The 12,786-nt window shown below is 40.6% G+C and overlaps 1 protein-coding gene across 4 annotated transcripts in view; it reads right to left on the reverse strand.

The window, feature by feature from the left end:
* PRKD1 (protein kinase D1) overlaps positions 1 to 12,786 on the reverse strand; it is a 277,704-nt gene that overhangs the window by 43,467 nt on the left and 221,451 nt on the right. For all 4 annotated transcript variants that reach the window (XR_016440336.1, XM_090033538.1, XM_090033536.1 and 1 more), the window contains 3 exons: positions 8,511 to 8,721; positions 4,589 to 4,666; positions 253 to 457 (listed from right to left, as the gene is read on the reverse strand). Coding sequence is in view for 3 of the 4 variants with exons in the window: in XM_090033538.1 (XP_089889664.1) it covers positions 253 to 457; positions 4,589 to 4,666; positions 8,511 to 8,721 (494 nt within the window). In the remaining variant the exon portion in view is untranslated. The remainder of the gene's footprint in view (positions 1 to 252; positions 458 to 4,588; positions 4,667 to 8,510; positions 8,722 to 12,786) is intronic.

Below are 12,786 nucleotides of genomic sequence, written 5' to 3' on the forward strand. Positions count from 1 at the left end.
AACAAATGTAGGGTGCTTGCTTTCTTTTCACTGTACTGCTCCTTTTTCTACAAGCCAGTTATATTTAAGGGATTTGAGGAAAAAAAATGTTTCTATGAAAGCAGTTGTAAGAGTTATTTTGACAACACAAAATATCCTTATTATTTTTGTACATTCTGGAGGACTATATAAAAATGTTCAAGTTTTTGTTCACATCACAGACACGGTAGATACAATAAGAAATGGCTGTATAGCTTATGCTCCACAGCTCACCTGATCATTCTGTTAGAATCATCATGGTCTGGATCAGCATCTTGCATGTCCCCGTTGTCACTGTGGCATCCTGTCATTGATATCTCAGAATCATGAGCCATAGATTCTTCCATGTCATCCATAAGACTACTGTTTCTTTCACTATCATTGTCATCACTTCCTTCTTCCATGACCACATCAGAGTCAGCCCCAGGACTAAGCAAATCTGCAATATTGTTTTCAGTGTTATTATGATACAGTGAGGGATAGGCCAAACCAAGAACACAGAGCATAGAACAATGCTGCCTTGGAATTAGGAAACAGTGAGGTCCATATTTGAATAGTGATGTCCTATCATTAAATAGGTTTTGGGAATTTCCATCATGAAAAATGCAGTATTTCTAGAAATATTTCCAGAAAGAAAACATAAAATACAATCTTCTGTTAGAACTGCCAAAGTTCAAGCAAGATTTCTTGTCCATGGGCTTCTATTCCAACTTTCTGTACTCATGAACATTTATCCTCTAAATTTCCTGGCAGATTTTTTATACAGCTTGAATGATGTGCCTGATAGCTGCTGGCAGTCCACAGGTGCAAACTGATGTATGGTTAGAGAAATAATTTAAAATCTAACAATTTCCTATTACATGATCATAAGCTATTAAAATAAATTCCCAGGATAATTATTTAGAAACATGAATTATATAATGAAAGAAATATAATTTCTTTGAACCACTGATTTTTCCCTTTTGTGTGAAGGTTGCAAAAAGCAGCAGAGTAATGCATAGTTTGAAAAGAAACTATTTCCAAGTAATCTGAATGTAACAAACTGATCTCAGCAATTCCAAAACTAGGTAGCACTGAAAATGCAGAGTTAGGATTCACCTCAAGATGGATGTAAATCACTAGAGAGGCGAAAATGGGCAATAAAACAGCATCAGGTTCATTCCTGTCCCAAAAATTTGGTTTCCTGTCCTTTCAAAAACCAACATAATGAAAAATCTCTTTTTTACTTGGAAAACTATATTAAGACTTTAGTTGGAACCAATCTGACTCTGTTTGGTACAGCATTACCAGGATCGTCCAGTACTGTTTTTAATTTCATACTGCATTTATATTGGCTGCTTCTACATAAGACACTGACTAAGCAGTTGTTACTATAGTACAAGTACTTGTATAAACAAGTACTGTGCAGTCATTTAGTACAAGTACTTGTAATCATTACTGTAATACAAGTACTTGTATAAACAAGTACTAAATGACTGCATAGTAACCAGAGTTACTGCGCAGTAGTGCTGCTGTATGGCTTTTTCATGACACGGACTGCGCAGTAGCCCAATACTACTGCAGAGCAGCATCGCACCATGCTTTCTGTCATGTCACGAGCTACGCTGTGCAGTCAGCATTTTGTGTGGATGTGGTCATCGTTTTTCCTCAAACAGTTGAATACTGCTCTCTTGCTCTTAAAGCCATGAGGTGCCTTAGTGAGATACGAATAAGAAACAACATGCATCATATACTCAACATCTATCATACACTTATACATCTTTTGCTGGAACAATTTTGAATTTAAAAACACAGGTATTTTGGCCCCAGGTAAGCCAGATACTAGACAGACTTTGATTAAAGAGTTGAAAAACTGCGGTACTAACAGGTAAGAATGGGAATATCAGGCCTTCTATGAAGTTTGTCTTTCAGTTTGTAGCCATGTACTGCAAGGTGAAGTAGGGAAGAAACAACTATGAGACCCTGTGTGTGTGTCAATCCTAGTTCTGTCTGTGTGCGCATACGGCAGGAGGGAGAAGTCTTCTCAAATGCCATTAATAAAAATAAAGCCAGTTTTACAGAAAGGATGCCTCAGAAAGAAAGAGTGGAGGAAGGTGATTGATAGCGAAACATTTTCACAGATGACATGTAGCTGGAGGGGACAGGAGAGGAATAAAGGTCATTCTGGCAGATTTTAACCACTCAAACCATACCCATTAATTCAATAATTTGGATACAAGTTATTTATATGAGGGTACGTAAAGAACATATTGGACTTCACTCATAGCAGAAATAACCACGGAGTCATGGCTGACATATTAAAGTGTGGGGATCTATTGGTTGTGCCCCATCACTTTAGTATTTCTAATCCTTATTTATACTAAACTCACAGCAGGTTAAAAATAATCTCTGATATTTAGAATTTAAATTGTTCACTATAAAATCATAGTTTGAATTTCATATCTCCATCCTTACCCATTATTTGCTACTCTGGGATAGAAACATGACTGAGGAGGTAGAGCAACTTTGAGGAGACAGGTAGAGCAACGTATTTTAATTACTTTGATTGAATTAAAGAAACTTATCCACAAGTCTATAAAAATAAATGGGAGCGCATGAAATGAAACAGCCTGTGGTTCTGGTAAGGGCACTGTACTCACTGTATCTAGGATCTAGTTACCATTGCTGGGGAATGCACTAACTAATCAGGAAAAGCACCACAAAGCAGAAACAGCAGTAAGAAGTTACAGGTGGAAGGGCACCGCTTCTGAAGAGCTATCCTGGGGAAAGGGAAAAGTGCCTTCTCTTAGCAGCTTCTGAAGCAGCTCCTCTCTCAGCAGGAGCTTCAGACAAACTTCCCTCACTCAGTGCTGCCCACAGAGACAGCACCACATACTTCTCATCAACTTGGCATCAGGCACAGCGTAGGAGGAAAATTGGCAAACACAGCATGGTATTTTTCCCCCATGGGAAGGCTGAAGCCATTGTCGTGTGGAGTGCAGCTGCCAGGAACAAGAGCAGAGAGCAACAGGCAGTGGTTCAGGAGTGTATATAGCTTTGCCCAACTCTTCAAATGTAGTACCTGTCTCCCTGTCTACATGGATCACATCTCTTTTCACCATTATTTCTTCTTCTGCTTTGCATTGCTCTCAAGAAGCCCCAAAGGACTTGGTGATTTCATTGCCCCTCTCTGACCTCCAAACAGGCTCTGTGCTCACAATTATCTGCACTATCATATATGGTGCCCCATACATTTTTTTTTCAAAGTGGGAATTGGTTTTCTATGAAGAAGACTCACTGATGAAATGAACATACAGATTATTTTTCCAGCAAATGTTTAGCCCTTGGGTTTAAATGTCAATCTGTGCATTACCACCATGGAGTTATAGCAAAATAGAATGTTATTATAGGAGTGGTTATAGTAGCCGGAGATTTAGTAAAGACTTTAAAACACGATTAGTGATTCTGAGTGCCCAGGTAAGACATTTTAGAAGGAAGATTTTCAGGAAATGTCAAGCACTAACTCTGACAAATCAGGTTCCCTATAAGCTGTCTCCAGTTGTGCACCCAAAATCATTAGTTATACTTTTGAAAATGTCAGCCATAATTTTCATCTGAGATTAACTGGCATTACACATGGAGATTTGTGATTTGTATAGTCAGTTTTGCCAGTATTTCCATTTTATTCAATTAAAAATAACTTAGGTTTAGGAAGCACTCAATATCTGTTTAATGAAACAGAAAATTAAGAAAAAAACTTTGACAGAGGAGGTTGTTTAATAAAACCGTATACATACTTTAATAAAGTTCTACACAGTTCAAGCTGACAATTTAATATACTGTGATATGTATTAGGAATTTAACACATTACCACATATCTTATTTCCTTATCGCATGGAAAAGTGACATTTTCAGAGCAATCAACAACTAATCTAAAACCACCCTCTTTCCCATCAGTACCGTCTGTCAAGCCTACCCCTACATTCCTGCACTTGACATAAAACTGATGTCACATGCAAGAGAAAGTGGGCAGATTTCCAAACTTTAACTTTTGGCACTTGATGCAATGAGCTTCATGCCAACAGGAAGGGGCAGAATTTTCTCATGGACGGCTTGCCCAATTCTTCCAGGTATACTTTTCTTCTCAGGCAATCATCCTAAAATGAACACCTTTTTCTTTCCTGATCTAAAGTGCAATTTTGTTTTTGTTTCTAGGCTTTTATTGACTAAAGTTTGTTTGTTAATTTATTTATTTATTAATATTTGGCTGCCACTGGCATCCTACTAAATGTATACTTCTGAAAGCCCATGGACACTGAACAATTTTGCTGCTGTGATCACCTAGTTATTCTGGCTATATAATGTACCTGGGCCTTTCTAAAAGGCAAGTGCTAAAATGATGGTAATATTGTTTCTGAGAAGATGATGCATGAGCCATCAGCAGGTTTCTTCCCATACTTCATGCAATATTTTACAAAGGAAAAACGTTCCCAGGAAACAGAAAGCAAGTGTTTCTTCAGGCACTGTTCAAAGCTCTTTTCTTTTACTGGTAATCTAAGCATAATAAGCAACAATCATTAAGACAACTTACCCCCATTAATGGCTACTTCACCAAGGCAGTTATTTGGCACTTTAGGCGCACAGCGCTTGTGACAATTGAACCTACAATCTGATAAGGCAAAGAAAACATTCTGTTGAAAGACCCTATTTGTATTGCATAGATAAATGCAAATCTCTGTCATTTGAAAACCTGAGTTCAAAACAGCTGCTTTGAAAGCATCCTGCTCAACATTAGAAAAAGGATGGATAGTTTAAAACACAAACTGTTTGTCTTTACTACAATCAAGGATTTGTTTTAAAGAATATGTTGAACAACATATTCTGAAACTCTAGTGTACATAAGGATATGTGTATTTAAGGGTAAGTTAGCTGATCAACTTGAACTTCTAAACTGAACTTCAACTTAACTAGCTAACATGCTGAAGTGTTACTTGTCTTGACTACACTACATTTTTAGAACCCTGTTACTCAGCTGGGAGGAAAAGAAAAAGGGAGAAACAGTGATCAGTGTAGTCAGTCTGAAAGGGCAGAACCCATGTCAGGGAGCCAGCATCCTACCACTTTAGAGAACAGATCAGCAGGAAAAGAGCCTGCCCTTTAACTAAGAGATTAAAACTACTGAATTGGCAGTAGAGGAGGCAATCAATTGGCAAGGGGAAGGGGCTCGTGGTCACATAAACCTGCCTGAAGCCAGAAGTAGAGAATGAGAAGCTCTACTCTGTGTTTGGGGAAGGGCACAGACTCAGCAGCTCCTGTGTTACAGGCGCAAGGAATCTTTGTGGCCCAGGCACTGAGGCTATGGACAGAAGTTGCACATAAACTGGTTTAAGTGATCAGAAACTGGTTCAAACCTATAACAGAACAGAAGCTCAGTGCACATAAGCCAGTTTCAAAATGGCTGAAACTAGTTTAAGATAAACCTGGCTGAATGTAGTATCAGACTTAACTGATTTGGGTCAAACCAGTTTATCTAACTTCCGTCCCAGACCCTTATGACCCCTTCCTGGTTCAAGTTAAATCACAGTCCCCCGGTATCCCAGCATGCTTTCCAGCCCTGGGCTGAGCTGTGCTGTCTGCTCCAGAGAGCAGGGCTGGACCTGCCCCTCTGCTCCCTAGCTGGAGCACTGAGGGCTGGCTGCCAAGGTGGGGGAGTGGGGGAGGCAGGCCCATCTGGGAATGAAGCTCAGTCTTCGGGGGGGCATGCAGCTGGGGTCTGGGCCAAGAAGGGGAGTTAAACACCCCTTCCTCCACTCAAATTTGCTCCTGGATGCAACTGTGGACTACAAATCCCAGAGACACCTGGAATCAGGAAGAGGAAGTGATGAGCAACCCTGCAGAGTCCTGCTGCTGCGACCGTGGACTGCAAATCCCAGGGACCTTTGGAGGCAGCAAGAAGAGGAAGCAAACACAGCCCATGCTGGCTAACTGCCAGAAAGCCATGCTCTAGTGCCCCTGGCTTCTCGCCTGAGCTACTGCAGGCATGTGGCTGCATTTCCTGAATCAAAGGTAGATGTCTGTTCACTTCTGTTTCAATTTAATTTCTGCTATTTAGACTAACCTTCAAAGACTGAATCAATTCAGCTTTGGGCTTTTTGACTGTACTTAGCCTGAGGGTTCATGAGGGGTTATATGCCAGGGTGGCTAACCCGCACCTGTGACATTTGTTTACTCAGAGCAAGAAGACTTCTGTTAAAGCAGCAATGCTTTTTGTTTCCTTTGCTGTATTGCACCCAGGGAGCAAAGACATTTTTGTTAAAGCAGAAGCTTACTTTTATGTTAAAGTTAACCTGGTGGACTGGGTGTGGCTGTAGGGGTGAATGTGAAGTCCAGAGCAGGGTACTCGCAGGGAGCACCAAGGCCAGGCATAAGCCAGAGATGGCCAGAGGCTGAGAGGCCCAGGGACTTTATTCCATGATGGGTGAAAGGTCAGGGATCGAAATCTGAGGGAGCTAGAGCTCAGAAGCTGGGCCTGAGTGCAGTGGGCCTAGGCTGATGGGACCCAGCTAGAAAAAAGGGACAGAAGCCTGGTAAGGCCAAGATCTCAACAGGTGCTTAAAGCTCTGAATAGGCCATATTGTGTATTGAAGCAAGATACCTTCTGAGAACAACAGCTGATAACATCTGCAAGGCATGAGTGTGAATATGGGGGTGGCTGGAGGCCACAATTATTACCCCTAAGGTTTAATTAGGGGCTGCCTTAAAAGGTGAGGCCCACCCCATAGAGTTTGGGACAGAGAAGTCCAGAGGATAGTGCACCAGGCAAAGATAACTAGGAAGGGGCTACCCTGTTCTCTGCCAACAGTGTCTCTGAAAAAAAAAAAACCCTTAAAGAACAAGTCATGGCAGGTGAGAGATAAGAGGCTAAGTAGAGACTAGGGGTTGTGAACCGGTAGGTCCATCCTGTAGGGGACCTTTGACACCAAGCAGATTGGCTGAACCTGCTATAGGGTTGGATAAACTGTTCTTGTAAGGCCACCTCTTTTAGATCCAAAGTAAGAAAAGTCCAGAGACTTCAATCCTACAATGCACATGCTTAAAGCCTGAAAACAAGTATAAAGGTAGTGTAAAGGTCCCTCTACATGTGCAGGTGCAATGGGATCTAATGCGAGATCAACACAATCATGCATCCTATCATTCCATATGGTGTCTCAGCACTCCCAAGACTGGGAGAACGCGGTCATGCCCCACAGATACCTGGACCCAGCTGGGTCCTGGCATGGGGAGGTGCACTGCCATGATCCAGAGTTGTGGTGCAAAGTTGGCCACTGCCAGGACTGAGAGTCCCTCCCAGTCCCTCCCAGGGACTTCTAGCCCCTGTGGGACATAGTATGCCCTTGAAGCTGGGAGCTGGGACACCTGACAGGGCTCCCAGCCAGAGGGGAGACCCGGTTACACATGCAAATTAAAACTGGATACCAAACAGCTATAAAGTCTGTGCACATTTTTTAAGTCTAACTTTATATCTGGTTGTATCTTTCTATGGCGTGATAGCTACTTTGCACATGTAGCTAGCTGGTTTCAGTTAACTATGCATTTAACCAGCTAACTGTGCAATACCTGTAATGTGTAGAAGGGACCTAACAGCTATCTAATGCTAGCTTAGAAGCCTTTATTATGGCTGTGGCACAATATTTTGAGCTCTAATAACTAATATTTCACATTATATAGCTTCCATGGTCCTGGATATATATTTTTTTCATTTGATTCACATAAATATGACAATAAATATAAAATTTAATGTATTATATATGAACATAATGAATAATTGATATCCCTTTCCAGATCCACTGAATTCTTTTCTATGTTTAAATATAGGGCCTGGAAAGGAATATTAAATAATTTATCCCAGGGGTGTCAAATCCCTGGTCCATGGGCCAGATTCCTCCTCTGGAGATGTATCATCTGGCCCCTGGTGCTGGCCCTGCACAAGGCTAGTCTGTGCCTCCCTGCATGCTGGATCCAGTGCCAAGAGTGCCCAGTCTGGGTGCACCATATGCAGCATGCAGGTGGGAGGCTTCGTGGGTCACCTGCATGCTGGATCCAACACCTGCTCTGGACTGTCTGAGGTTGCACCAGGCGCAGCACAGACACCAGGCAGTCTAGGACATGTGCTACATGTGGCATCTGGCCCAGATCAACTGAAGCAAAAACCATGTGCAGCTCATTTCCCAATCCAACCAGGGTGAGTGCTGTGTGCTGTGTCAGTGCTGGATTTAGCATGCAGGGGTGAAGGGAGGAGGGGCCCACCCTATTTATCTGGTCCCATGACACTCACTTGCCAATTGGGCCAGATAAGTGTGATACCTCATATTTAGTCACATTCATGTTTTATATAAATTATAGTACAATGAACTAGTAATAAATGAAGATTACATCCTGAAAAGAAATACATTATTAAGATTCTTGTTGGCTTTAGCTAACATTGTTTTCAACACCTTGTTTACCACACTTACCTTTGCACTGCACGCCCTGTCTAAAAAGCCCTTTGAGAAGCTTCTTACAGTACTGGCAAACTGTTGGACGTGTATAGGAGTGGATGACAAAAGTGTGAGGCACTTTAACCTTGGAAAGTAAGATCTTGTCTAGTTGAATGGGTCGTCCAATGTAGGACTGTGAATTTGACCTTTTCTCTCTCCCAATGAATGATTCTGAGGGTGTCTTTTGCTGTAAATACATACAGAATAAACAGTTCACACATATGTAACTTACTTTTTAACGTTTAAGGAGTGTAATGTTTATGTACATTTGCTACAAAACTTTTCATTTTTTTCAGTGTTCAATGACATTTGAAAACTTATTTTGGAGGAAAAAATCATTTTTGGGGGAAGAAAACACAAAAGAAAAATGCAGAGAATTTCTGAAAATCCCACCCTTTCATAACTGGCATTTTTTCAAATGGCTCTATTCATGGGCCTTTGTATCAGCCAAGCCAGTCTCCCTCAAATGATCTATGCAGAGCTCAGAATAGCAGTCAGTAGCCTTGTGCCAGGAGCCTCTAAAATCTACAGTAGAATACCTGACCAAAAGATTGGGATACCAATCTATATAGTAGAATAAATTCCCCAGAAGAGTAACATGCAGAATTACCTCACCCCCTACTCCCACACTTTTTCCCAGTTCACAGAAAGGTAAATATATCTACAGTTGCCATGGAAATGAAGTAGGAAAAGGTGTCACTGATCACTGGCCACTTAAGACTTAGTAGACAGTAAATATTTGAATGTCATCTGGAAGTGATCTGAGAGCCAGCATAACTTATAGAGCTTAGGTATCATTCTGTAGTGAAGATGTCCTACCCAAAAAGCAAGCAATTTCACAATGCCTGCTGAACCTTAGGTGCCTACAAAACTGCATTTAGACTGAACTTCTTGTAGTTGCCTAGTCTCAAACTAACAACAATCTAGATTACTACACCAAGATTTCTATCTAAGATGACTGGGTGCAGTTTTCCAGGGCGCAAAAGGTGAATGCACTTTCTTTTTTCCTGGATACTGCTATCTGGGAACCTAAGAGCAGAGAGAAATTTGTAATCCTGAATTTGAAAAAAAATTTTAGAAAACAATTTAAGACAATAAGAGCAGTGGTGGCCTTGTGGGAACCCTGGGCAAGAGAGTCATTTGGGGCCCCTTAGAGATATGTACTCAGATAAATATTAACCCACCACAGTTGTTTTGTGGCTCTTTTTAATATTCCTTGGGGGAATTAGATAAATAGTTGAATGTTAAAATGCAAATAGAGCCATTTCCTTGAAAAAGATTAACTTCCCCCCCCCAAAAAAAAACAAAAAAATTGCCCCTCCTAAAGTGTGGGGCCCTGAGCAGTCATTCAGTTTTCCATCCGCTAAGGCCACTACTGATAAGAGGCAGCAGTTGGATGGTTTGTTTGAGGCTTTGCTAGTGTTTCCCCCATATTTTTCACTCTGAAATCCAATAAGCTTTTATATGGTAAAGAACAATTACTTATTTTGATTTTACTGCAGATAATGTTTTTGGTTTCTCAGGGGGAGCATAGGCTGTAGCATTACTGATTAGCAGATCCACTCCTTTATCTAAATATGCTCCCCAAATTCATCTGTAATGTCAAATAATACTTTGCTTGTGCAGGTAGACTTCTGTCAACTCAATGAGACCTAAGCAAGATGTGCTTTGTTCTATTATTTTCACAATCTATGGATTTAGCGATGCATGGCATCATACACTTGCTTCAAGCCACAGTCTGTAACAGTGTGAAGCATTTGTTGCTTTCTGTAACAACTGAGATATAGTATAAAATTTAAGTTACAAATAAACTCTTATAGCAACTGTTTGCTCTGTGTTAGCGGTGCACACAAGAAACCGTTTTATATATATTTATCTCTTTCAGTAGTAATGTGATTCACATAGCATTTCAAAGAAATCTGGACTACAGCACAGGTTAAGATATTAACAGAGCATGTGAACTGAAATGTTAGGAACCAGGAGTTAGAACATTAAAGCCAACTGGATAAAATTGAAGCATTCATCATTTTTGTTTTTTTCCCCGAAGTCTGTATTTCCACTGTAAAATAAACAAATTTAAGTTTGCCAACCAGAATATTGTACGAAAGCAGCATATGAACTTTTCTCTACCTCCCCCTTCTCTCTCCCTTTAATTGGGCTCCTAAACTTTGTATTTCTTCATGGAAATTTAGTAATGTATGGAATCTATGCCAAACTCTCTGCCTGAAACAAAAAGAAAACATTTGTTCAATCATTATCTCATCTAATGGTTTATAGATCCCTTTAACAAAGGATTTTTGTATGTTTTACTTTTAAGTGCTTGTACTTAACTTCAAAAAAATCTCAAAGTCAGGATAAACTGCCCTTTGTTAAAAAGCCTGCTTATGAAATCTGGGTCCTCTCCCTCCACCAGGACAGTAAGCCTTCTGGCTTAGGAATCAGTGTAATTCTGCAGGCCAAACACAGGTGACCAGACCAGTGAGTGCATATGTTGTGAACATATGCACAGACATTCCTGTTCGTGATGGGTCTGTAGATGGCAGTCCTTCTCACATGAGGAAACAAGTATATGCCACAAGAAGAGCCAGAAATCATACAGCTAACTTGGTCCTCCTATCACCAGCCTTAACTTAGGAATAGGAGAGGAAAAATATTGGAGTAGGTGGAGGCAACTTCAGTCATTCTGCTGCAGTAGCTTTCATGGAGTGAGTCGGTATTCCAAGAGAAGGATACCTTCCTGCCACGTATTTGCCTATGGCTAGGATCAGCCACATAGCTCTGGACTTCCTTTTTTTGTATAAGATACTGTCAATGATGCCTGGGCCACACTACCTTTTATTCTGAACACTTTCTGCTTTTGCAAAAAAAGAATCTTTCAATGTTTCGTCTCATTTTTAACCTAGCATCTGCAGAACATTATTTACAGTGCACTGTGGTTTGACTTGGCCTTGCAAAGTGGACGTTTTTGGGATCTTTTCCCATTCAGTTACATAGCTGGGATTTTATTTCTTTTAATTGGAAGGGGCAGATTGAAAGAAGCATTCATTTTGCTTTCATTATGTTACTGGCAGAAACTAGCATTTGAGATACAAATCTTTTTTCAGTGAAACTACATATTGAATCCTTACTCTATTCTTTTGAGCTTACCTACTACTGGCTTATTCTATTGCCACCTAATTTTGTTATCTCCCTCTGGAGTTCCTCAGAGCCTTGCCTAATCCCAACTAAACTAAATACATTTTGCTTTCTCACTCTTTGCCTCCCTTTTCCAGAGTATTAATTCATATAACAAATAGCATAAGTATCAGATCAATCTTCAAAGCAGCTGGTTGAAAAATAATGATTTATTCTTGGTCTTTTTTAGAATTTAATGTGTAATCCAACTCAAAATTTTACCTCTTGCTCTGTGATTACTTAGTTCTTTTCAGAGCCTCTTTTAAAGGATTGTGCCAAAGGTGATCTGCAAATCCAAATATGTTACAACTTGCTACCTTCTTTGTCCAATGTCTTTAATGTGGCTCAATGAATTCTGCAGATTGAGGTGAAACAGTTTTCCTTAATGGAAACTTTAATATGCTGGCTGATATGAAAGATGGTGGAGTTTAAAGAAATAGTTCATTTTTGTTGAGATTAATTGTGTACAATTTCATTGAGAACAAAGAGAAGCTCTACCTGCCAGAGAACATCCTTTGCAATTTTTAAAAACAACAAATTTGGCTTAATGGATGTTTCAAATAATAAAGATGTACAACTTTTGTGTGTGTGTGTGTGTGTGTGTGTGTATGTGTATCTCAAATATCCCTTGTAGGGCTATGTGGTAGAGAAACAATTTCCCCTCAGCTGTGGCTGTTTTAAGCAGTGGGAATTATTGGGGGTTGAACTCCTTGAGGAGCTGCAGGCATGCAACTGAGATAGCCAGTTAGGCAAAGTACAGACAGTCAAAAAGCCCAAGGATGAATCGATTCAGTCTTTGCAGGTTAGTCTAAGCTGGTTAGCTTGAACCGATAAGCAAATGAACAGACATTTACTTTTGATTCCACAAATACAGCCATGTGCCTGCAGTAGCCCAGGCCAGAAAGACAGGGGGATGCTAGAGCACACCTCCTTGCTCTGCAGACAGCTTGGGCACAATACTGGTCTGCCCATCCTGTAAGGAGAGCTTGCGGGGGAGGTGCAAAGCATCCTGGTAGGTTGGAGATCTGCGAGTTAACTGAATCTGGAGGGGAACTGGGACAGATATTCAATAAACTGA

This window comes from Crocodylus siamensis, chromosome 2 (genome assembly GCF_052110815.1).
Source record: "Crocodylus siamensis isolate JL-2025a chromosome 2, ASM5211081v1, whole genome shotgun sequence".
NCBI classification, from domain to species: Eukaryota; Metazoa; Chordata; order Crocodylia; family Crocodylidae; genus Crocodylus; species Crocodylus siamensis.